We start from the raw sequence: 25,734 nt of genomic DNA, 5'->3' as shown, positions 1-25,734 counted from the left end.
TTATCTGAATTTTATTTGGAGAGAATGAAGTTTGGAATAAAAGAGCCCCCTGACTGTCTCTTTCACATCTTTGTTCCTGAGGCTGTAGATCAGGGGATTCAGCATGGGGATCATGACAGAGTAAAGTGCAGTCTCCACTTTGACCAGGAGCCAGGAGCTTTTGTCATGGGGCACACAGTAGAGAAGGAGGATGACCCCATGGAAGATGCTGATGGCAGTCAGGTGAGAGGCACAGGTGGAGAAGGCTTTGCGGAGGCCACCCTTAGAAGGCATCCTGCTGACAGTGGCAATGATGAAGATATAGGAAGCAAGGATGATCAGGAGGCTACACAATTCATTGAATGTAGAAATGATGAAACATGCCATCTGACTGAAAGAAATGTCAGAGCAGGACAAAGAGAGGATGGCAGACAACTCACAGCAAAAATGATTCATGATATTAGACCCACAGTAGGACAGTCTTACCATAGAATATGTGAGTATCAATGAGCAGAGGACACCCCACATGTAAGATCCACCAATCAGGAGGGCACAGAGCTTGTGAGACATAGCAACTGTGTAGAGAAGGGGGTTACACACGGCCACAAACCGGTCGTAGGCCATCGCTGCCAACATGAACATTTCTGTAATCACACATGCACAGCATAAGAAAAACTGTGTCATGCATCCATTGAAGGAGATACTTCTATCTTCCACAACCAAGATCTCTAACAGCTTGGGTGAAATCATACTGGAGTAGCAAACATCCAGAAATGAGAGGTGGCTGAGGAAAAAGTACATGGGTGTGTGAAGCTTGGGATTGATCCTTCTCACTACAATTATACCCACATTCCCCACCACAGTAACTGTGTAGGTGGTTAGGAATAGCAGGAAGATAGGAGCCTGGAGCTGTGGGAATTCTGAGAACCCCACCAGGATGAATTTAGTTATGGTACTCTGGTTTCTGACTTCATGTGCCATGATTCTTCTGTAAATAGAAAACATGAAGAAAGAAATAAAATTATAGCAGGGGAACATGACATGATGTAATGGCAGAGACTAAGGTGATGTTCATTGTGGCCCAGGGAGGAAGAGGGCTGTCAGTTTTTCTGTGGTGAGTCCTCTGCTTACCTTTGTATTCTTACTTGACCCCTTACCTGGTCCTTGATAAAGAGCAAGTTACTGTTTACTTCAGGACTGTAATTTTTTTTTAATCTGAATAAAAATGTGGTAGTGATCATCATTATTTTATGTATATAAATGTGTATAAATGTATCTGATGCATGGAAGGCTTCATGTGAAAAAAATTTACGACAAGCACAGAGACATATAGAAATGTCAGAAAATCTTTGAGCTAATCATATATTTTACATGACACATCAAGAGAATCCTTGGGAATAGAAAATACTTCTAAATTCAAATACAAAGAAAAGAATAAAAATTTGAAGGACAGAATATCCCTCATCAAACTTACACTTCTTTATCAAAACACTTAATTTTTTTATGTTCAAGACATATTCTAGTATCTTTTTCTTTTCTCTGTCCTTCTTTTTTCTATTTCTTTTCATATTTCTTTCTTTATTTGTTTGTTTGGTTGTTTGGTTACAGAGTCCTTCCATGCAATACCACTGAACTGCATCTCCAGTTGTTTTTTTTTTTTTTTTTTGGGACAGGGTGTCACTAATTTCCTTTGATTTTGGCCTAGTTTCTCAGGCTGTCCTAGAAGTGCGATTATCCTTCATCAGCTTCCCAAGCATCTGGGATTGCAGGTGAGCCTTGACCTAGCAAACCTTATTTTCAATTTATCGTAAAGCATCTACTGAAGAGGACTTTTAAGTACATCGTCAACCCTTCCATTGATAAATACATTCTTGCAGTTATATAAAAAACTGTATGGTCATTTATAAAGTTGACAATGGTAAATATTTACAGTGATGTGCTGAGTGTGTATTTTGACAATTTTCTTAACAGTTTCACACGGATTACTTTCCATCTGTGCATTTTACAGCACATATTTTATTAAACACAAAGAAACAATGCATTATCAGCAGTAAAATAGACTACTAAGAATAATCATTTTTCATTAAAATTACCCAAACCCTTTATTCATGAAGTCATTTTAGAAGTGTTGACCAAAGAGAACTAAAAGTATATGTAAGACTGAATAACAAAAACATCATATTTTTGCAATCCATACAATGTACCAGTGAATAGAGGTCAAAAAACTGTGATCTTAACACATCTGAGAACTGGGACAAATTTTTTGCTGATGTGTTTCAAGTGACAGGATCTGTGAAACCTACCTCTATTAGTCCCACCACAGAGCACTGCTGTACCTTGCAAACTTGACATGGTGCAATGGTAGAAACATAGGTGAGCTGGTGACTTTTGCAAACAGTCACACATAGGGTTACTGGTGAACCACATACCCCTTATTTATACACTTAGGATCTTGAAAAACTAGACCTAGACATTTATACTTTCTAATTTCTTTTTGTTTTCATATTCACATTTCTTTTTGTATTCTAGTGCCCATGGACTCCTTGTCCAGTGCTTAGATAATGCTCACTTTGCATTGTTCCCCAACCACTCCCTGGTGCTTTTTGCCTTTGCATATCCTTTCAGATGCTCAGGTTGGGCCTATTGTAAAATCAGGCACAGTTAATGAAAAATGAGGAAATATAAAGCTGTCTCTCATTCTTCACTCCTACTCTTGACAGCAGGCATTTCAACAGTATATTGCTTGCTATCTAATAAAATCTATTCTCCAACTAACCCTTGAATACAATCAGTGAAGTTTTTGACTCCACTGTCTTTCAAAGTGCCTAAATGGAATCTATGAATTTTGATCACTTTTCCTTAATACTTCAACAAGCAATTATGACCATTCATACAGGTATCTTAAAATTGCATTCTCTGAAAAGTTTTATTTCTTCTGATCTATTTTATTGACTCCATTCCTCCACATGTGTTTTAATGTTGTTTAATCACAATTTCCCTGTACAACTCTTCCAAGAAAATGTGTATGGTTATTGGTTATCCAAATGTGAGTTTTTATCATGCTATACATTCTTTGCACTTATATTATCAGAACATTTACGAAAGCATAAAAGATTTGCTATTTGATGTTTGCATTCAGGTGTGTTCTCTATTTTACTAAATTCAATGAATTTAATAAAAACCAAAACTTACCATTGACAGTTCACTTAAATCCTCTAGTGTGACATAGAAAGTTACAAAATCATTCAAATTATCCTAGGAGTCATGAAAACAGAATTTAGTATATTGAATATGCACCATTCACTCAACTAAGGAGACATTCCTCTATCTCAGACCCCACAGTTGTTTTTGTTTTTGTTTTCTCTCCAAGCCATTTCTGGATTTCAACACACCTCTTGGAAGAATGAAAAGATGCCCAACATTGAAGCAACTCACCAAAGGACATATTCTCCATATTAATCGTGTACTTTCTTGCCTTATGAACACACTTCATGCACATTCTCCCTCATGATTAAAATGTTCTTATACATTTCACATCCCTTTAAAGGCAGTGACTCTTCCAAAACAGAGTTTAATAAAGGAGGGAGTTAACATTGTTCCAACTGTCAACAACATAATAATGCTCTGAGGAAGATACATCTCATGAACATATATCCCATGATAATGCTCTTGGTTTTACATCTAGCTGTTTAACCCTAGGGACACAGATCTTGGAGAATCCTGATTATATTGAAGAAGTATAAACAACAGAATTAGAGAAAATCACTCATCTGTTACCTGGAGTATAGTTTCTTCTAAATTGTCAATATATTGATAGACTTGTCTTAAAAATACCTGACTTCTATATGGAGGTTCACTCTGAAAATCACAAAATCATAAATGAAAGAATAAGAACATATTTATTTCAGTCATGCTAATATAATTATATGTTATAAGCATTTTTAGTCTTGATTTTTTTGAATAACATTCTGCAAAATCATAAAGTTTGTTCAAAATAAAGATGTCAAATAGTCTGAGTCATGCAATAATGTAAAGATGGATATGGTTTTATAATTTTTTTCACGTACCAACTTATTTACATGTATATAGGAAGAACACTACTCTACACTATACTATATATTCTGAATATACCTTCAGCTAGGGAATTCAGAAAACTGGCATATGTTATGTATCTGGCTTTCACTATAGACCTAGCTATATTCTTCAGAACAGTCCTATAGATTTTAGCACTGGTATTTTTCATTCATGTATTATTCCTGCTACATTTACACTTGTGGGTTGCAGGTCAGGGTAAAAAAATAATGGTGTCAAACACTTACCATAAAAATAATACCCAGATTCTGACTAACTATGAAGTCTTGAGAAATGCACAGAGGCACTGACATTTAAAAATAGTAACTACCAAGGGTTTTATTTGTTTGTTTAAAAAGAGGATTGAAAATTCTGATGCAGTTACATGAAAGGACTAGGGGAAATGGGGAAAAATGAAGCAGCATTGTATGTTCATCTTTACAAGTATCAGCTGTTTTGAATTGGGGAATGCTTGCAGAATAAATATTTTTGCTTGAAATACTTTGGCTGGTTGACCCACATCAGTATATTTAGTCTAGTATATTAGTTGAAGTTACAGCAGAGATTAATCACTAAAAATACTTTTAAATCAAGCAAATGATCACTTTAAAATAGAACACTGAGAACCAAAATCTTTTCATTTTCTCACTCTATTCTACTTTCATTTCGCTATGGCATGTAAAAAAAAAAAAGAAAATAATAAAAGATTCCCAAAGAAATGTGTGCACTATATCAATTGTACAATTAGTTCTATGTTTTAAAAAGTATTAATTCTTTATCACATTGAGTGAAAAAAGATACATATGCATTCTAAAACAACATGCAGATTTTAGTTTAGGAATATGTGTCTCTGATATTGACTGTTTTATCATCTGATTTGTAGTCTCATTAGATTTTTAAAGAATTATTTTCATGATCTGCAGACATGTTTTTTAGATACAGAAACTAAACTTTTGCTGTATCAACCAAGAAGGGATATTTGCAATATAGAAATCGATAAGAATTGCACATCTTCATTGTAATGATGTGTAACTTTGAGTTAAAATACAGAAGTATCCCAATAACATTCTGCATAATTGTAGATAATGTTTGTTCAAAAAAAGATGTCAAATATTCTTTCATGAAAGAAAAAAGGATGGATATGGTTTTATAATTTTTTTCACTTTTACTAACACAGTAAATATAGTGAGAAGCAATAAGAAAATTTAAAAAGACACAAACAAACAAAACAAACCTGAATGACTGGTTAATGTATCAGAACATATTTTTAAAGAACATATGGTGTGATCCAAAGTGGGAAAGATTTTTATGTGTTTATGATATAAGGGGACTCATGCTTAGGAAAGCTCTAAGCAATGTAAATATTTAGATAAATGGTCAATGATAGTATTGATTAGTAATGGGCGAGTGTTACTTGAAACACATTCAAACACCAGTTGATTTCAAGGGTGAACTCCTGAAATGATGTAAAGTTTGAGAACTATTTATTTTAAATTTTAATATCAACAAATGTACATATTCTTTACCCAGGAAAATTAAGAGATCTACTTGATAAGGGGGATTCACATGACATTTCCAGAAGAAAGTAATAATATTGTTTAAAATCTCAGAAAACTGTAAGTGCATTTGTAGTAGAATGACATTTTGCCCTTCTTTCTCGCCCTGCACAAAACTCAGCACCAAGTGGATCAAGAATTTAGGTATTAGAGGGCTGGGGATGTGGCTCAAGCGGTAGTGTGCTCGCCTGGCATGTGTGCGGCCCGGGTTTGATCCTCAGCACCACATACCAACAAAGATGTTGTGTCCGCCGAGAACTAAAAAATAAATATTAAAAATTCTCTCTCTCTCTCTCTCCCTTCTCTCACTCTCTATTTAAAAAAAAAGAATTTAGGTATTAGAGCAGGAATCTTGCATATATTAGAAGAAGACATAGGCCCCCAAACACTTTACATACACAAAGCAATTCCCATCAAAATTTCAATTATGCTATTCATTGGAGTGGAAAAAGCACTCACCAGAATACCCAAAGCAATTCTTAGCAAAAGTAAATGGATAAATAAATAATAAATAAATAAACAAAATTATGCAGGAGGTATCACAATATCAGCCTTATATTATACTATAGAGCTATAGGAATAGAACTAATATTGGCAGCGAGACAGGGAAGAAGACCTATGGAATAGAATAGAAGATACAGGAAATAAAAACACAAAAACACAGCTAACTCATCCTAGATAAAGGAGCCAATAACTTACACTGGGGAAAAGACAGCCTCTTCAACAAATTGAGCTCAGAAAACTGTAAATGCATATGGAGTAGAATGAAATTTTACCCCTCTTTCTCACCCTGCACAAAACTCAGCTCACAGTGGATCAAGAATCTAGGTATTAGACCAGAAATCTTGCATATACTAGAAGAAAATAGGCCAAACACTTCAATATATTGGAACAGGGACTGACCTCCTTAATAAGAGACCCAAATATTAAAAGTTAAAATTAATAAACAATAAATGGAATGGCATCAATCTAAAAATCTTCTTCACATCAAAAAAACATTTGAGAATGTAAAGAGCGTACTGAATAGGAGAAAATCTTTGCCACTTTCCCCAAGATACAGCATTAATTTCCAGGATAAATATCAAGAACCCCCAAAACTTAACATCAAAAGAAAACCAAATAGCCCAATCAATAAATGAGTAAAGGAACTGAAAAAGCAAGTCATAGAAGAAGAAATACAAATGGTATATATGAAAAATTCTTCTCTAGGAATTAAAGAAATGTAAATTAAAAGTACACAATGGTTTCATCTCATTGAAGTCAGAATGGCATTATGAAGAATACAAGTAGCAATAAATTTTTAGTGAGAATGTGGGGATAAATCTACATTCATACATTGATGGGATGAGTGGAAATTGGCCCAATCACTCTGGAAAGCAGTATAGAGATGCCTCAAAAAAACAAGGAATGGAACCATCACTTGACCCAGATATCCCACTTCTGGGTCAGTACCCATAGGATTTTAAAATCATCATACTACAGTGAAAGAGATCCATTAATGTTTATAGCAGTCATTTTACAGTAGCTAAGTATTTAGCCAACCTAGGTGTCCTTCAGGAGATGAATAGATTAAGAAAATGTGATATAGACACACAATGGAGCCTTACTCAGTCATAAAGAAGAATGACCTTATGACATGAGTCCTGACACATGGATAGATCTGTAAAATGCCATGCTAAGTGAAGTAAGCAAGTCCCAAAATAACACAGGACCGATGCTTTCTCTAATAGGTACAAGAAAGGTAACTCACAATAAGTGCAGGGGCAGGCAATGAGGGAAATTAGAAGTGAAGTGGATTAGATAATGAGGAATGAAACTAAGAGAGGAAGGATAGGATACACATGAGATTGCATATTCCATATATTTAGGGTTCAGAGACCAGAAAACTCCGACTCTTAAATCCGATGTCCTGCAATACATTTTCTAACCAACAGTTTAATATTTTTCTTTCTTAGTGACTGTCATTCTATAAATTTTGGAAGAAAAGGAAAGATACACCATACAACACTGACTCTTTGTTTAAGCAACTGAGTGGGTAACTAAGGCAATTTACTGATGAAGACTTACAGAAGACATGAGTTTATTGTTAGAATGCATGATCAAAGGTACAATTCCAAAACAATCATCATATCCCTCAAAACAGGGAACAAGTTTTGTAGAGGAAATTATAAATTTTTATTGTACTCAGTATTATCTCAACATTTCATTGAACTCTAATATATTACACTGGAACTCAGACAACAAGGGATGCATAACAGTAGTAGCTCTTATTTTTAATACCTACTTGCTGAATTCTGTCAATAGTTGTCATAATATAACCAAGAGTTCTCATTGTATTTACTCTATTAAGGTGAAACAAAAAGTGATGCTTTATAGAACTGCTGACTCAACACAGTGAGTTTTAAAGACTCACATATGAATCTGCTGCAGTCACTTTTCATTTTTGTTTCTGGCACCTCTGGTAAGCACAAGGAAAAGCTAGGCTGTAGTACAAGGTGTGAGCTCTAGATATGTACTTCTAACTCATTATTCTGATTTCTGTAGTGTTCACTGGGGAAGTTTAGAGAATACTACGTTCTGAAGTTCTTCACAAGAAATGTACAAAAGCAGCATATTTATTTCATCAAACTGAAAATCATAAAGCACTCCAAACATTGTCAATCATTTCATATTCAAAATTTCATGAATGTAAACATATTAAAAATTCAGTTGAAACAAGTTTCATATGAACATTTTTAAGAACTGTGCATGGTTCAGTTATACAAAAATATATTTATCTGAATTTTACATAGAGAGAATGCAGTTTGGCATAGAAGAGCCCCCTGACTGTCTGTTTCACATCTTTGTTTCTGAGGCTGTAGATCAGGGGATTCAGCATGGGGATCATGACAGAGTTAAGTGCAGTCTCCACTTTGACCAGTAGCCAGGAGCTTTTGTCATGGGGCACACAGTAGAGAAGGAGGATGACCCCATGGAAGATGCTGATGGCCATCAGGTCAGAGGCACAGGTGGAAAAGGCTTTGCGGAGATCACCCTTAGAAGGCATCCTGCTGACAGTGGCAATGATGAAGATATAGGAAGCAAGGATGATCAGGAGGCTACACACTTCATTGAATATAGAAATGATGAAACATGCCATCTGACTGAGGGAGTATCAGAGCAGGACAAAGAAAGGGTGGCAGAGTTCTCACAGACAAAATGATTCATGATGTTAGACCCACAATAGGACAGTCTTACCAGAGAATATGTGAGTATCAATGAGCAGAGGAAGTCCCACATGTAAGTTCCAGCTACCAGGAGGGCACAGAGCTTGCATGACATGGCAACTGTGTAGAGCAAGGGGTTACACACTGCCACAAACTGGTCATAGGCCATCACTGTCAACATGAACATTTCTGTAATCACACATGCACAGCCAGAGAAAGACTGTGTCATGCATCCATTGAAGGAGATAGTTCTATCTTCCACAACCAAGATCTCTAACAGCTTGGGTGTAAATACACTGGAGTAGCAAATATCCAGAAATGAGAGGTGGCTGAGGAAAAAGTACATGGGTGTGTGAAACTTGGAATTGATCCTTCTCACTATGATTATGCCCACATTCCGCACTACAGTGACTGTGTAGATGGTTAGGAACAGCAGGAAGATAGGAGCCTGGAGCTGTGGGAACCCCACCAGGATGAATTTAGTTATGGTGCTCTGGTTTCTGACTTCATGTGCCATGATTCTTCTTTAAAGAAAAAACATGAGGAAAGAAATAAAATTGGAGCAGCAGAACTTAACATGTTGTAATGGCAGAGACTTAGGTGATATTCTTGTGGCCCAGTGAGGAAGAAAGCTGTCAGTTTTTCTGTGGTGAGTCCTCTGCTTACCTTTGCATTCTTACTTGACCCATTACCTGGTCCTTGATAAAGAGGAAGTTACTGTTTTATTCAGGAGTGTACTTTAAAATATATATATATATGTATATATATATATATATATATATATATATATGGAATAAAAAAGTAGTAATGATTATCATTATTTTATGTAAATTGTTTATAAATGTATCTGATGCATGGAAGGCTTCATGTGAAAATATTTTATGACAAGCACAGAAAAATGTAGAAATGTCAGAAAATCATTGAGCTAATCACATTTTTTACATGATCAGATGAAAAGAATTCTTGGGAATAGGAAACACCTCTAAATGCAAATACAATGTAAACAATACAAAATTGAGGAACAGAATGTCCCTCATTAATCGTTTACAGTTCTTTATCAACATAATTAAGTTTTCCATGTTCAAGACATATACTATTATCTTTTTCTTTTTTCTGTCCTTCCTTTTTTCTATTTCTTTCCATGTTTCTTTTTTATTTGTTTGTTTGGTTTATTGGTTACAGAGTCCGTGCATGTAGTACCACTGAATTGCATTTCTAGTTGTTTTTTGGGACAGGGTCTCATTAATTTCCTTAGATTTTGGCCTAGTTCCTCAGGCTATCCTAGAACTTGCAAATTTCCTTCCTCAGCTTCCCAACTGTCTGGGATTGCAGGTGAGTCTTGACCTAGCAAACCCTATTTTCAATTTATCATGAAGCATCTACTGAAGGGGAATTTTATGTATATCATCAACCACCCACTGATAAATAGATTCTTGCAGTTATATACCTAACTGTATGGTCACTGACAATGGTAAATATTTACAGTGATGTGCTGAGTGTGTATTTTGAAAAATTTCTTAAAAGTTTCACATGGATTACCTTCCATCTGTGCATTTTATAGCACATATTTTATTAAACACAAAGAAACAACCCATTATTAGCAATTAAATAAACTACTAAAAATAGTAATTTTTCATTCCAAGTATCTATCATCCTTGCTTCATGAGGTCATTTTAGGAGTGCTGACCAAAGAGAATTAAAAGCATATGTAAGACGGAATAAGAAAAAATATCCTATTTTTGTAATCCACACAATGTCTGAGTGAATAGAGAGATCAAAAAACTGTGATGTTAACACATCTGAGAACTGGGACAAATTTTTTGCTAATGTGTTTCATGTGACAAGATCGGTGAAACCTACCTCTATTAGTCCCAGCACAGAGCACTGATGTGCCTTGCAAACTTGACATGGTGTAATGGCAGAGATTTAGATGAGCTGGTGACCTTTGCAAATAGTCACACATGGGCTTACTGGTAAACCACAAACCCCATATTTATACCCTTAGGATCTTGTACAATTAGACTTAGACATTTATATTCTAATTTCTTTTTGTTTTCAAATTCACATTCCTTTTTTAATTCCAGTGCCCATGGACTCCTTCCCCAGTGCCTACATAATGCTCACTTTGCATTGCTTCCCAACCACTGCCTGGTGTATTTTGCCTTTGATTATCCTTTCAGATGCTCAGGTTAGGGCTATTGTAAAATCAAGCACAGTTAATGAAAAATGAGGGAATTCAAGCTGTCTCTCATTCTTCACTCCTACTCTTGCAGCAGGCATTTCAACAGAACATTGCTTGCTATCTAATAAAATCTATTCTCCAACTAACCCTTGAATACAATCAGTGAAGTTTTTGACTCCACTGTCTTTCAAAGTGCATAAATGGAAGCTATGAATTTTGGTGACATTTCCTTAACACTTCAAGAAGCAATTATGTCCATTCATACAGGTATCTTCAAAAGGCATTGTCTAAAAATGTTTGTTTCTTCTAATCCATTGCATTGACTCATTCCTCCACTTGTGTTTTAATCTTGTGTAATCACAATTTCCCTGTATATCTCTTCCAAGAAAATGTGTATGGTTATCCAAATGTGAGTTTTTCTCATGCTATACATTCTTTGCACTTATATTATCAAAACATTTATGAAAGCATAACAGATTTAAATTTCATGTTTGCATTCAGGTGTGTTCTCTATTTTAGTACATTCAATAAATTTAATGAAAACAAGAACATTTCACAGTTTACTTAAATCCTCTAGTGTGACATACAATTTAGAACAAAGTTGCAAACTCAGTCAAATTATCCTAGGAGTCATGAAAACAGAATTTAGTATACTGAATATGCACCATTCTCTGAACTAAGGAGACATTCCTCTATCTCAGACCCCACAGTTATTTTTGTTTTTGTTTTCTCTCCAAGCCATTTCTGGATTTCAACACACTTCCTGGAAGAATGAAAAGATGCCCAGCATTGAAGCAACTCACCAAAGGACATATTCTCCTGAAATACATTTTTAATTTTGTGCTTACTTGCCTTATGAACACACTTCATGTACATTCTCCCTCATGATTAAAATGTTCTTATACATTTCACATCCCTTTAAAGGCAGTGACTCTTCCAAAACAGAATTCAATAAAGGAGGGAGTTAACATTGTTCCAACTTTCAAAAGTATAGTGATGCTCTGATAAAGATACAGCTTATGAACATATATCCCATGAAAATGCTCTTTGTTTTACTTCTAGCTATTTAACACTAGGGACACAGACCCTGGAGATACCGGATTATTTTGAAGAAGTATAAACAACAGAATTAGAGAAGTTCACTCTTCTGTTACTTGGAGTATAGTTTCTTCTAAATTGGCAATATATTGATAATATGTCTTAAAAATATCTGACTTCTATATGGAGGTTACACTCTGAAAAAAATCACAAATATATCAATGTAACAACAAGACCATATTTATTTAAATCAGGCCAATATAATTATGTGTTATAAGCATTTTTAGTCTTGTTTGATTTGTTTGCATAACATTCTGCATAATCATAGATAAAGTATGTTCACAGTAAAGATGTCAAATAGTCTTAGTCATGAAATAACTAAAAGATGGATATGGTTTTATAATTTTTTCATGTGCCAACCTAGATACATGTATTTAGACAGAACTCTATAGTATACTATATATTCTGAATATGCTTTCAGCTAGCTAGTTCAGAAAACTTGCATATATTAAGTATTTGGATTTCACTATAGACCTAGTTATATTCTTCAGAACAGTCTTATAGATTATAGCACTGGTATTTTTCATTCATCTATTATACCTGCTACATTTACACTTGTTAGTTGCAGATGAGGGTAAAAAAAATAGTGGTGTCAAACACTTACCATAAAAATAATACCCAGATTCATGACTAACTATGAAGTCTTGTGAAATGCATATAGGCACTGACATTTAAAAATAGTAACTTTGAAGGGTTTTGTTTGTTTGTTTGAACAAAGTATTGAAAATTCTGATGCATTTTACATTGGAGGAGTTGGGAAATAGGTAGGAAAAAATGAACCATGATTTTATGTACATCTTTACATGTATCAGCTGTTTTCAATTGGGGATAGTTGCAGAATAAATATTTTGCTTGGAAGCACTTTATCTGGCTCACCCACATCAGTGTATTTGGTCTGGTATATTAGTTGAAGTTACAGTAGAGATTAATCACTTAAAATACTTTTAAATCTAACAAATGATCACTTTAAAACAAAACACTGAGAAACTAAGTCATTTCATTTTCCTACTCAAGTCTACTTTCATTTCACTATGGCATGTAAAAAAAATAAAAGAAAAGAATAAAAGATGCCAAAAGCAATGGGTGCACTCTAAGAATTTTGCTATTAGTTCTATGTTTTAAAAAGTATTAATTCTTCATCACATTAAGTGACAAAATGTACATATGCATTCCAAAACACCATGCAGATTTTGTTTTAGGAATCTGTGTCTCAGATGAGTGTTTTATCATCTGATTTGTAGTCTCATTCAATTTTTAAAGATTATTTTCATGAGCTGCATACATTTTTTTGTTCCAGAAACTAAACCATTGCTGTATCAACCAAGAAGAGGTATTTGCAATGTAGAAACAGATACGAATTGCATATCTTCATTGTGATGATGCATATCCTTGAGTTAAAATACAGAAGTATCCCAATAACATCTGCATAATCATAGATAAAGTTTATTAAAAAATGATGTCAAATATTCTGTCATGAAATGATGAATGAAAAGATGGATATGGTTTTATATTTTTTTCCCTTTTACTAACACAGCAAATATAGTGAGAAGCAAGAAAAAAAATTTTAAAGACACAAACAGAATAACAAAAACAACCCTGAATGACTGGTTAATGTATCAGAACATATTTTTAAAGAACATATGTTGTGATCTAAAGTGTGAAAGTTTCTTATGTGTTTAGGATACAAGGGAACTCATGCTTAGGAAATCTCTAAGCCATGTAAATATTTAGATAAATGGTCAATGATAGTATTAATTAGCAATGGACTAGAGTTATTTTAAACACATTAAAACACCAGTTGACTTCAAGGGTGAACTCATGAAATGATGTAAATTTTAAGAACTATTTATTTTAAATTTTAATATCAAAAAATATACATATTCTTTATCCAAGATAATGAAAAGGGATCTACTTGATAAGGGGGATTCACAAAACATTTCTAGAAGGAAGTACTAATATTGTGTAAAAGCTCATATGCAGTAGAATGAAATTTAACCTCTCTTAGTCACCCTGCACAAAATTCAGCTCAAAGTGGATCAAAAAACTAGGTATTAGACCAGAAATCTTGCATATGCTAGAAGAAAACATAGACTCAACACTTCAATATACTGGAACAGGAACTGACTTCCTTAATAAGAGACCCAAATATCAAAAATTAAAATCAATAAACAATAAATGGAATGACGTCAAACTAAAAATCTTCTTCACATCAAATAAAAACACTCGAGAATGTGAAAACAGAGCATAGAGAATGGGAGAAAATCTTTGCCACTTGCCCCCAAGATACAGCATTAATTCCCAGGATAAATATCAAGAACCCCCAAAAAAACTTAACACCAAAGGAAAACCAAATAACCCAATCAGTAAATGGTCAAAGGAATTGAAAAGGCAAGTCATAGAATAAGAAATACAGATGGTCAAAATATATGTATGAAAAAGTCTTCTCTAGAAATTAGCGAAATGCAAATTATAATTACACAGAGATTTCATCTCAATGATGTCAGAATGTCATTATCAAGAATACAAGTAGTAATAATTTTTTTATGAGGATGTGAGGATAACTCTATACTCATACATTGCTGAAGTGAGCGAAAATTGGTGAAATCACTCTGGAAAAAATTATGGAGATGCCTCAAAAAACCAAGAATGGAACCACCACTTGACCCAGATATCCCACTCCTGGGTGAGTACCCATAGAATTTAGAATCATCATCCTAGAGTGAAGGAGCTTATCATTGTTTATAGCAGTCATTTTACAGTAGCTAAGTATAGAGCCAACCTAGGTGTCCTTCAGGAAATGAATATATAAAGAAAATGTAGTATAGATACACAATGGAAACTTACTCAGTCATAAAGAAAAATTACCTATGACATTTGTGCTGACAAATGGATAGATCTGGAAACTGTCATGTTAAGTGAAGTAAGCAAGTCCCAAAAATCCAAAGGTCAGATGGTTTCTCTGATAGGTAGAAGAAAGGTAACTCACAATAAAGTGCAGGAACAGGGGAATGAGGGGAAAATAGAGGTGCACTAGATTAGATAATGAGGAATGGAACGAAGGGAGGAAGGATAAGATACACATCAGATTGCATATTCCATATATTTAGAGTTCAGAGACCAGGAAATCCTTGACTCTTAAATCAGATGTCCTGCAATATGTTTTCCAACCAACTGCTTAATATTTTCCTTTCTTCCTGAGTGTCATTCTATAAATTTTGGAAGAAAAGGAAAGGTACACCATAAAACATTGACTCCTTTGTTTAAGCAACTGAGTGGGTACATAAAGCAATTTAATAATAAAACACTTAGAGAAGAGATGAGTTGATCATTAGAATGCATGATCAAAGGTATAATTCCAAAACAATAGTGTCATATCCCTCAAAACAGGGAACAAGTTTTGTTAGAGGTAAGTATAAATTTTTATTGCACTCAGAATAATCTCAATACATTTCATTGAACTCTTAATATATTACACTGGAACTCAGACAACAAGGGATGCATAAAAGTAGTAGCTCTTATTTTTAATACCCACTTACTAAAGTCTGTCAATACTTCTCATAATAAAACCAAGGGTACTCATTGTACTTAATCTATTAAGGTGAAACAAAAAGGGATGCTTTATACAATTCCTGGGTCAACACAGTGAGTTCTAAAGAGTTACACATGAATCTGCTGCAGTCACTTTTCATTTTTGTTTGTGGCAGCTTTATTAAGCACAAGGAAAAGCTAGGCTGTAGCAAAAGGAGTGATTTCTAGATATGTACTTCTAACTCCTTATTCTGACTTCTGTAATGTTCACTGCGGAATTTTAGAAGCATACTACCTTCTGAAATTCTTCAAAAGAAATATACAAAAGCAGCATATTTTTTAATCAAACTGAAAATCATAAAGCACTCTGAACATTTATGATTATTTCAAATTCAATTTCATGAATGAAAACATGTTAAAAAACATTCAGTGAAGCAAGTTTCATATAAACATGTTTTTAAGAATTCTGCATGGTTCAGTTATACAAAAACATATTTATCTGAATTTTAATTGAAGAGAATGCAGTTTGGCATAGAAGAGCCCCCTGACTGTCTCTTTCACATCTTTGTTCCTGAGGCTGTAGATCAGGGGATTCAGCATGGGGATCATGACAGTGAAAAGAACAGTGTCCACTTTGACCAGGAGCCAGGAGCTTTGGGCATGTGGCACACAGTAGAGGAGAAGAATTATCCCATGGAAGATGCTGATGACAGTGAGGTGAGAGGTACAGGTGGAGAAGGCTTTGCGGAGGCCACCCTTGGAGGGAATCCTGCTGACAGTGGCAATGATGAAGACATAGGAGGCAAGGATGATCAGGAGGCTACACAATTCATTGAATGTAGAAATGACAAAACACGCCATCTGACTGAAAGAAGTGTCAGAGCAGGACAAAGAAAGGATGGCAGAGTACTCACAGCAAAAATGATTCATGATGTTAGACTCACAGTAGGACAGTCTTACCAGAGAATATGTGAGTATCAATGAGCAGAGGACACCCCACATGTAAGATACACCCACCAGGAGGGCACAAAGCTTGTGAGACATGGCAACTGTGTAGAGAAGCGGGTTACACACAGCCACAAACCTGTCATAGGCCATCACTGCCAACATGAACATTTCTGTAATCACACATGCACAGCCAAAGAAAAACTGTGTCATGCATCCATTGAAGGAGATACTTCTATCTTCCACAACCAAGATCTCTAACAGCTTGGGTGTAATCATACTGGAGTAGCAAACATCTAGAAATGAGAGGTGGCTGAGGAAAAAGTACATGGGTGTATGAAGCTTGGGATTGATCCTTCTCACTACAATGATGCCCACGTTCCCCACCACAGTGACTGTGTAGATGGTTAGGAACAGCAGAAAGATAGGTGCCTGGAGCTGTGGGAATTCTGAGAACCCCACCAGGATAAATTTAATTATGGTGCTCTGGTTTCTGACTTCATATGCCATGATTCTTCTTTAAAGAGAAAACATGAGGAAAGAAATAAAATTGGAGCAGCAGAACTTCATGGTGTAATGGTAGAGACTTAGGTGATGTTCAGTGTGGCCGCGTGAAAAAGAGAGCTGTCAGTTTTTCTGTGGTGAGTCCTCTGCTTACCTTTGCATTCTTACTTGACCCATTACCTGGTCCTTGATAAAAAGGAAGTTACTGTTTTCTTCAAGACTGTGCTTTTTTTAAAAATCTGAATAAAAAGGTGATCATCATTATATTATGTAAATTGTGTATAAATATATCTGATGCATGGAAGGCTTCATTTGACAATACTTTATGACAAGCATGGAGACATGTAGAAATGTCAGAAAATCATTGAACTAATCATATGTGTTACATGATCACCTCACAGGATCCTTGGGAATAAAAAATACTTCTAAATGCAAATACAAAGAAAAGAATAAAAATTTGAGGCACAGAATATCCCTTATCAAACTTTTACAGTTCTTTATCAACATAATTAATTTTTCCATTATGAATACATATACTATTATATTTTTCTTTTTTCTGTTCTTCCTTTTTTTCTATTTCTTTTCATGTTTCTTTTTTTCTTTTTTATTTTTTTTTTGGTTCTTTGGTTACAGAGTCCTTGAATACAATACCACTGAACTGCATCTCCAATTGTTTTATGGGACAGGGTCTCACTGATTTCCTTAGATTATGGCCTAGTTCCTCAGGCTGTCCTAGAAGTGCAATTATACTTTCTCAGTTTTCCAGGTGTCTGGGATTGCAGGTGTGCCTTAACCTAGCAAACCCTATTTTCAATTTATCATGAAGGATCTACTGAAAAGGACTTTTAAGTATATCATCAACCCTTCCACTGATAAAAAGATTCTTTCAGTTATATGCAAAAGTATGTGGTCATTTAGAAGGTTGATAATGTAGAATATTTACAACAATGTGCTAAGTTTTTTTTTTTGAAAATTTTCTTAAAAGTTTCACTTTCATATGTGCATTTTCAGGCACATATTTTATTAAATACAAAGAAACAACCATTATCAGCAGTTAAATAGAATACTAAAATATAGTAATTTTTCTTTCCAAGTATCCAAAACCCTTGCTTCATGAGGTCATTTTAGGACTGCTGATCAAAGAGAACTAAAAGCATATGTAAGAATGAATAATAAAAACATCATATTTTTGTAATCCACACAATGTACCAGTGAATAGAGAGATCAAAAAACTGTGATGTTAACACATCTGAGATCTGGGACAAATTTTTTGCTATCGTGTTTCAAGTGACAGGATCTCTGAAACCTACAAGTATTAGTCCCAGGACAGAGCACTGCTGTACCTTGAAAACTTGACATGGTGCAATGGTAGAAACTTAGGTGAGCTGATGACCTTTGCAAACAGTCACACATAGGGTTACTGGTGAACCACAAACCCCTTATTTATACACTTAGGATCTTGAAAAACTAGACCTAGACATTTACTTTCTAATTTCTTTTTGTTTTCACATTCACATTTCTTTTTGTATTCTAGTGCCCATGGACTCATTTTCCAGTGCTTAGATAATGCTCACTTTGCATTGTTCCCCAACCACTCACTGGTGATTTTTGCCTTTGCTTATCCTTTTAGATGCTCAGGTTGGGGCTATTATAAAATCAGGCACAGTTAATGAAAAATGAGGAAATATAAAGCTGTCTCTCATTCTTCACTCCTACTCTTGCAGCAGGCATTTCAACAGAACATTGCTTACTATCTAATAAAATCTATTCTCCAACTAACCCTTGAATACAATCACTGAAGTTTTGACTCCACTGTCTTTCAAAGTGCATAAATCGAAGCTATGAATTTTGATGGCATTTCCTTAATATATCAACAAGCAATACTGTCCATTCATATAGGTATCTTACAATTGCATTCTCTGAAAATATTTACTTCTTCTAATACATTGAATTGACTCCATTCCTCCACCTGTGTTTTAATCTTGTTCAATCACAATTTCCCTGTATATCTCCTCCAAAAAAATGTGTATGGTTACCCAAATGTGATTTTTTTCTCATGCTATACATTCTTTGCACTTATATTATCAGAACATTTATGAAAGCATAACAGATTTGCTATTTGATGTTTGCATTCAGATGTGTTCTCTATTTTACTAAATTCAGTAAATATAATAAAAACAAAAACTTACCATTGACAGTTCACATACATCCTCTAGTGTGACATAGAATTCAGAACAATGTTTCAAACCCAGTCAAATTATCCTAGGAGTCATGAAAACAGAATTTAGTATATTGAATATGCACCATTCACTGAACTAAGGAGACATTCCTCTATCTCAGACCCCACAGTTGTTTTTTTCCTCCAACCATTTCTGGATTTCAACACACCTCTTGGAAGAATGAAAAGATGCCCAACATTGAAGCAACTCACCAAAGGACATATTCTCCTGATAGACATTTTTAATTGTGTACTTCCTTGCCATTATGAACACACTTCATGCACATTCTCCCTCATAATTAAAATATTCTTATACATTTAACATTCCTTTAAAGGCAGTGCCTCTTCCAAAACAGAATTTAATAAAGCAGGGAGTTAAAATTGTTCCAACTGTCAACAACATAATGATGCTTGGAGGAAGATACATCTCATGAACATATATCCCATGATAATGCTCTTTGTTTTACTTCTAGCTGTTTAACACTAGGGACACAGACCCTGGAGAATCCTGATTATATTGAAGAACTGGAAACAACATAATTAGAAAAAAATCACTCTTCTGTTACTTGGAGTATAGTTTCTTCCAAATTGGTAATATATTGATAGAAATGTCTTAAAAATACCTGACTTCTATATGGAGGTTCACCCTGAAAATCACAAAAACATCAATGAAAGAACAAGACTGCATTTATTTCAAACATGCCAATATAATTTTATGTTATAAGCATTTTTACTCTTGTTTTATTTATTTGCATTACATTCTGCAAAATCATAGATAAAGTTTGTTTAATATATAGATGTCAAATAGTGTGAGTCATGAAATAATGAAATGATGGATATGGTTTTATAATTTTTTTCATGTACCAAATAGGTACATGTATATAGGAAGAACACTACTCTACACTATACTATATATTCTGAATATACCTTCAGCTAGAGAATTCAGAAAACTGGCATATGTTAAATATCTAGCTTTCAATCTAGACCTAGCTATATTCTTCAGAACAGTCCTATAGATTAAAGCACTGGTATTATTCATTCATCTATTATACCTGTTACATTTATACTTGTGGGTTGCAGGTCAGGGTAAAAAAAATAGTGGGGTCAAACACTTACCATAAAAATAATACCCAGATTCTTGAGTAACTATGAAGTCTTGAGAAATGCACAGAGGCACTGACATTTAAAAATAGTAACTACCAAAGGTTTTGTTTGTTTGATGTTTGAACAAAGAATTGAAAATTCTGATGCAGTTACATTGGAGGAGTTGGGGAAATAGGGAAAAATTAAGCAGCATTTTATGTTCATCTTTGCAAGTATCAGCTTTTTTGAATTGGGGAATGCTTGCAGAATAAATATTTTTGCTTGGAAGACTTTGTTGGCTGACCCACATCAGTGTTTTTGTTCTTGTATAGTAGTTGAAATTACAGGAGATATTAATCACTAAAAATACTTTTAAATCAAAGAAATGATCAATTTAAAACCCAACACTGAGAACCAAAATCTTTTCATTTTCTCACTCTATTCTACTTTCATTTCACTATGGCATGTAAAAAAAATAAAAGAATAAAAGACACACAAAGCAATGTGTGCACTATAGCAATTGTGCAATTAGTTCTATGTTTTCAAAATTATTAATTCTTTATCACATTAAGTGACAAAATGTACATATGAGTTCCAAAACAACATGCAGATTTTAGTTTAGGAATATGTGTCTCTGATATTGACTGTTTTATCATCTGATTTGTAGTCTCATTAGATTTTTACAGAATTATTTTCATGAACTACAGACATGTTTTTTAGATACAGAAACTAAACTTTTGCTGTATCAACCAAGAAGAGATACTTGCAATATAGAAACAGATAAGAATTGCATATCTTCATTGTGATGATGTGTAACTTTGAGTTAAAATACAGAAGTATCCCAATAACATTCTGCATAATTATAGATAATGTTTGTTCAAAAAATGTAAAATATTCTTTCATGAAAGAAAAAAAGATGGATATGGTTTTATAATTTTTTCACTTTTACTAACACAGCAAATATAGTGAGAAGCAATAAGAAAATTTAAAAAGACACAAACAAACAAAAACAACCCTGAATGACTGGTTAATGTATCAGAACATATTTTTAAGGAACATATGCTGTGATCCAAAGTGGGAAAGATTTTTATGGGTTTATCATACAAGGGGACTCATGCTTAGAAAAGCTCTAAGCAATGTAAATATTTAGATAAATGGTCAATTATAGTATTAATTAATAACAGACTAGTGTTATTTGAAACACATTCAAACACCAGTTGATTTCAAGGGTGAACTCCTGAAATGATGTAAAGTTTGAGAACTATTTATTTTAAATTTTAATATCAACAAATGCACATATTCTTTACCCAAGAAAATTAAGAGATCAACTTGATAAGGGGGATTCACATGACATTTCCAGAAGAAAGTAATAATATTGTTTAAAAGCTCAGAAAACTGTAAGTGCATTTGTAGTGGAATGAAATTTTGCCCTTCTTTCTCGCCCTGCACAAAACTCAGCTCAAAGTGGATCAAGAATCTAGGTATTAGAGAAGGAATCTTGCATATACGAGAAAACATTGGCCCCAAAACACTTTACATACATAAAGCAATTCCCATAAAAATTTCAATTATGCTATTTATGGGAGTGGAAAAAGCACTCACCAGAATACCCAAAGCAACTCTTAGCAAAAGTAAATGGATAAATATATAATAAATAAATAAACAAAATTATGCAGGCGGTATCACAATATCAGCCTTATATTATACTAAAGAGCTATAGGAATAGAACTAATATTGGCAACAAGACAGGGAAGAAGACCTATGGAATAGAATAGAAGACACAGAAATAAAAACACAGCTAACTCAACCTAGACAAAGGAGCCAATAACTTACACTGGGGAAAAGACAGCCTCTTCAACAAATTGAGCTCAGAAAACTGTAAATACATATGGAGTAGAATGAAATTTTACCCCTCTTTCTCACTCTGCACAAAACTCAGCTTACAGTGCATGGAGAATCTAGGTATTAGACCAGAAATCTTGCATATATTGGAAGAAAACATGGGCCAAACACTTCAATATGTTGGAACAGGAACTGACTTCTTTAATAAGAGACCAAAATATCAAAAATTAAAATCAATAAACAATAAACGAGTGACACTAATCTAAAAATCTTCTTCACATCAAAAAACATTTGAGAATGTAAAGAGCATACCGAATGGGAGAAAATCTTTGCCACTTGCCCGCAAGATAGAGCATTAATTTCCAGGATAAATATCAAGAACCAAAAAAAACTTAACATCAAAAAAATCAAATATCCCAATCAATAAATGAGCAAAGGAACTGAAAAGGCAAGTCATAGAAGAAGAAATACAAATGGCATATAGATAGATAGATAGATAGATAGATAGATAGATAGATCGATGGATCATTTTTAGGAATTAGAGAAATGTAAATTAAAACTTCAAAGGTTTCCTCTCATTGATGTCAGAATGGCATTATCAAGAATACAAGTAGCAATAAATTTTTAGTGAGAATGTGGTGATAAATCAACATTCATACACTGATAGGATGAGCACAAATTCGTGCAATCACTCTGGAAAGCAGTATAGAGATGCCTCAAAAAAACTAGGAATGGAACCACCACTTGACCCAGATATCCCACTCCTGGGTCAGTACACATAGGATTTAGAATCATCATCCTACAGCTCCATTAATGTTCATAGCAGTCATTTTACAGGAGCTAAATATGGAGCCAACCTAGGTGTCCTTCAGGAGATGAATAGATAAAGAAAATGTGGTATAGATACACAATGGAGCCTTACTTAGTCATAAAGAAGAAAGACCTTATGACATTTGTGCTGACAAATGGATAGATCTGGAAACTGTCATGCTAAGTGAAGTAAGCAAGTCTCAAAAAACCACAGGTCAGATGCTTTCTCTAATAGATCCAAGAAAGGTAACTCACAATAAAGTGCAAGGGCAGGCAATGAGGGAAATTAGAAGTGCAGTAGATTAGATAATGGGAAATGGAACAAAAGGAAGAGAGATAGGATACACATGAGATTGCATATTCCATATATTTAGGGTTCAGAGACCAGAAAACTCCGACTCTTAAATCCGATGTCCTGCAATACATTTTCTAACCAACTGTTTAATATCTTTCTTTCTTAGTGACTGTCATTCTATAAATTTTGGAAGAAAAGGAAAGATACACCATACAACACTGACTCCTTTGTTTAATCAACTGAGTGGGTACATAAGGCAATTTACTGATGAAGACTTACAGAAGACATGAGTTTATTGTTAGAATGCATGATCAAAGGTACAATTCCAAAACAATCTTCCTATCCCTCAAAACAGGAAACAAGTATTGTTAGAAGGTAAGTATAAATTTTTTTTGCACTCAGCATTATCTCAATAATTTCATTGAACTCTAATACATTACACTGGAACTCAGACAACAAAGGATGCATAAAACAAGTAGCTCTTATTTTTAATTTCTACTTGCTGAATTCTGTCAATAGTTGTCATAATATAACCAAGAGTTCTCATTGTATTTACTCTATTAAGGTGAAACAAAAAGTGATGCTTTATAGAACTGCTGACTCAACACAGTTAGTTCTAAAGACTCACATATGAATCTGCTGCAGTCACTTTTCATTTTTGTTTCTGGCACCTCTGGTAAGCACAAGGAAAAGCTAGGCTGTAGCACAAGGTGTGAGCTCTAGATATGTACTTCTAACTCATTATTCTGAATTATGTTCACTGGGGAATTTTAGAAGCATACTACCTTCTGAAATTCTTCACAAGAAATATACAAAAGTAGCATTTTTTAAATCAAATTGAAAATCACAAAACACTCAGAACATTTATGATCATTTCATATGGAATATTTCATGAATGTAAACATATTAAAACATTCAGTTGAAACAAGTTTCATATAAACATTTTTTAAGAACTATGCATGGGTCAGTTATACAAAAACATATTTATCTGAATTTTACATAGAGAGAATGCAGTTTGGCATAGAAGAGCCCCCTGACTGTCTGTTTCACATCTTTGTTCCTGAGGCTGTAGATGAGGGGATTCAGCATGGGGATCATGACAGAGTAAAGTGCAGTCTCCACTTTGACCAAGAGCCAGGAGCTTTTGTCATGGGGCACACAGTAGAGAAGGAGGATGACCCCATGGAAGATGCTGATGGCAGTCAGGTGAGAGGCACAGGTGGAGAAGGCTTTGCGGAGGCCACCCTTAGAAGGCATCCTGCTGACAGTGGCTATGATGAAGACATAGGAGGCAAGGATGATCAGGAGGCTACACACTTCATTGAATGTAGAAATGATGAAACATGCCATCTGACTGAAAGATGTGTCAGAGCAGGACAAAGAGAGGATGGCAGAGTACTCACAGCCAAAATGATTCATGATGTTAGACCCACAGTAGGACAGTCTTACCAGAGAATATGTGAGTATCAATGAGCACAGGACACCCCACATGTAAGATCCACCCACCAGGAGGGCACAGAGCTTGTGAGACATGGCAACTGTGTAGAGAAGCGGGTTACACACAGCCACAAACCGGTCATAGGCCATCGCTGCCAACATGAACATTTCTGTAATCACACATGCACAGCCAAAGAAAAACTGTGTCATGCATCCATTGAAGGAGATAGTTCTATCTTCCACAATCAAGATCTCTAACATCTTGGGTGTAATCATACTGGAGTAGCAAATATCCAGAAATGAGAGGTGGCTGAAGAAAAAGTACATGGGTGTGTGAAGCTTGGCATTGATCTTTCTCGCTATAATTATGCCCACATTCCCCACCAGAGTGACTATGTAGATGGTGAGGAACAGCAGGAAGATAGGAGCCTGGAGCTGTGGGAATTCTGAGAACCCCACCAGGATGAATTTAGTTATGGTGCTCTGGTTTCTGGCTTCATGTAATGTGATTTTTCTTAAAAGAAAAAACATGAGGAAAGAAATAAAATTAGAGCAGCAGAACATGACATAATGTAATTGCAGAGACTTAGGTGATATTCAGTGTGGCCCAGTGAGGAAGAGGGCTGTCAGTTTTTCTGTGGTGAGTCCTCTGCTTACCTTTGCATTCTTACTTGACCCCTTACCTGGTCCTTGATAAAGAGGAAGTTACTGTTTTCTTCAGGACTGTAGTTTTTTTATCTGAATAAAAAGTCGGAGTGATAATGATTATTTAATATATATAAATGTATATAAATGTATCAGATGCATGCATAGAAGGCTTCATGTGAAAATATTTTATGACAAGCATGGAGACATGTAGAAATGTTGGAAAATCATTGAGCTAATCATATTTTTTATATGATCACATCAAGAGAATCCTTGGGAATAGGAAATACTTCTAAATGCAAATACAAAGAAATGAATAAAAATTGGAGGAACAA

The 25,734-nt window shown here is 34.6% G+C and overlaps 3 protein-coding genes and 1 pseudogene across 3 annotated transcripts; all 4 read right to left on the bottom strand.

Moving 5' to 3' along the window:
• LOC106145446 (olfactory receptor 1165) lies at positions 1-960 on the bottom strand. Its single transcript, XM_013365801.2, has one exon. The coding sequence runs from the start codon at positions 958-960 to the stop codon at positions 1-3; it is 960 nt and encodes a 319-aa protein (XP_013221255.2).
• A 7,419-nt stretch (positions 961-8,379) lies between these two features.
• Positions 8,380-9,329, bottom strand: LOC106145447 (olfactory receptor 1165-like; annotated as a pseudogene).
• A 6,786-nt stretch (positions 9,330-16,115) lies between these two features.
• Positions 16,116-17,075, bottom strand: LOC101968302 (olfactory receptor 1165). Its single transcript, XM_013365802.2, has one exon. The coding sequence runs from the start codon at positions 17,073-17,075 to the stop codon at positions 16,116-16,118; it is 960 nt and encodes a 319-aa protein (XP_013221256.2).
• A 7,226-nt stretch (positions 17,076-24,301) lies between these two features.
• On the bottom strand, positions 24,302-25,419 carry LOC144376641 (olfactory receptor 1165-like). The gene is made up of 2 exons (XM_078044895.1): positions 25,412-25,419; positions 24,302-25,268 (listed from the first exon to the last, which is right to left on the bottom strand). The coding sequence occupies exons 1-2, from the start codon at positions 25,417-25,419 to the stop codon at positions 24,302-24,304; spliced, it is 975 nt and encodes a 324-aa protein (XP_077901021.1).
• Between the last annotated feature and the right edge of the window lie 315 nt (positions 25,420-25,734).

This window comes from Ictidomys tridecemlineatus, chromosome 4 (assembly GCF_052094955.1).
Source record: "Ictidomys tridecemlineatus isolate mIctTri1 chromosome 4, mIctTri1.hap1, whole genome shotgun sequence".
In the NCBI taxonomy this organism is placed as follows: domain Eukaryota; kingdom Metazoa; phylum Chordata; class Mammalia; order Rodentia; family Sciuridae; genus Ictidomys; species Ictidomys tridecemlineatus.
Note: the sequence above shows the minus strand (reverse complement) of the source record. Positions and strands in the feature narration are given on the sequence as shown.

Excerpts from the sequence above, each read along its gene's own strand:
- LOC101968302 (XM_013365802.2), bottom strand. The coding sequence starts at position 17,075 with ATGGCATATGAAGTCAGAAACCAGAGCACCATAATTAAATTTATCCTG.
- LOC106145446 (XM_013365801.2), bottom strand. The coding sequence starts at position 960 with ATGGCACATGAAGTCAGAAACCAGAGTACCATAACTAAATTCATCCTG.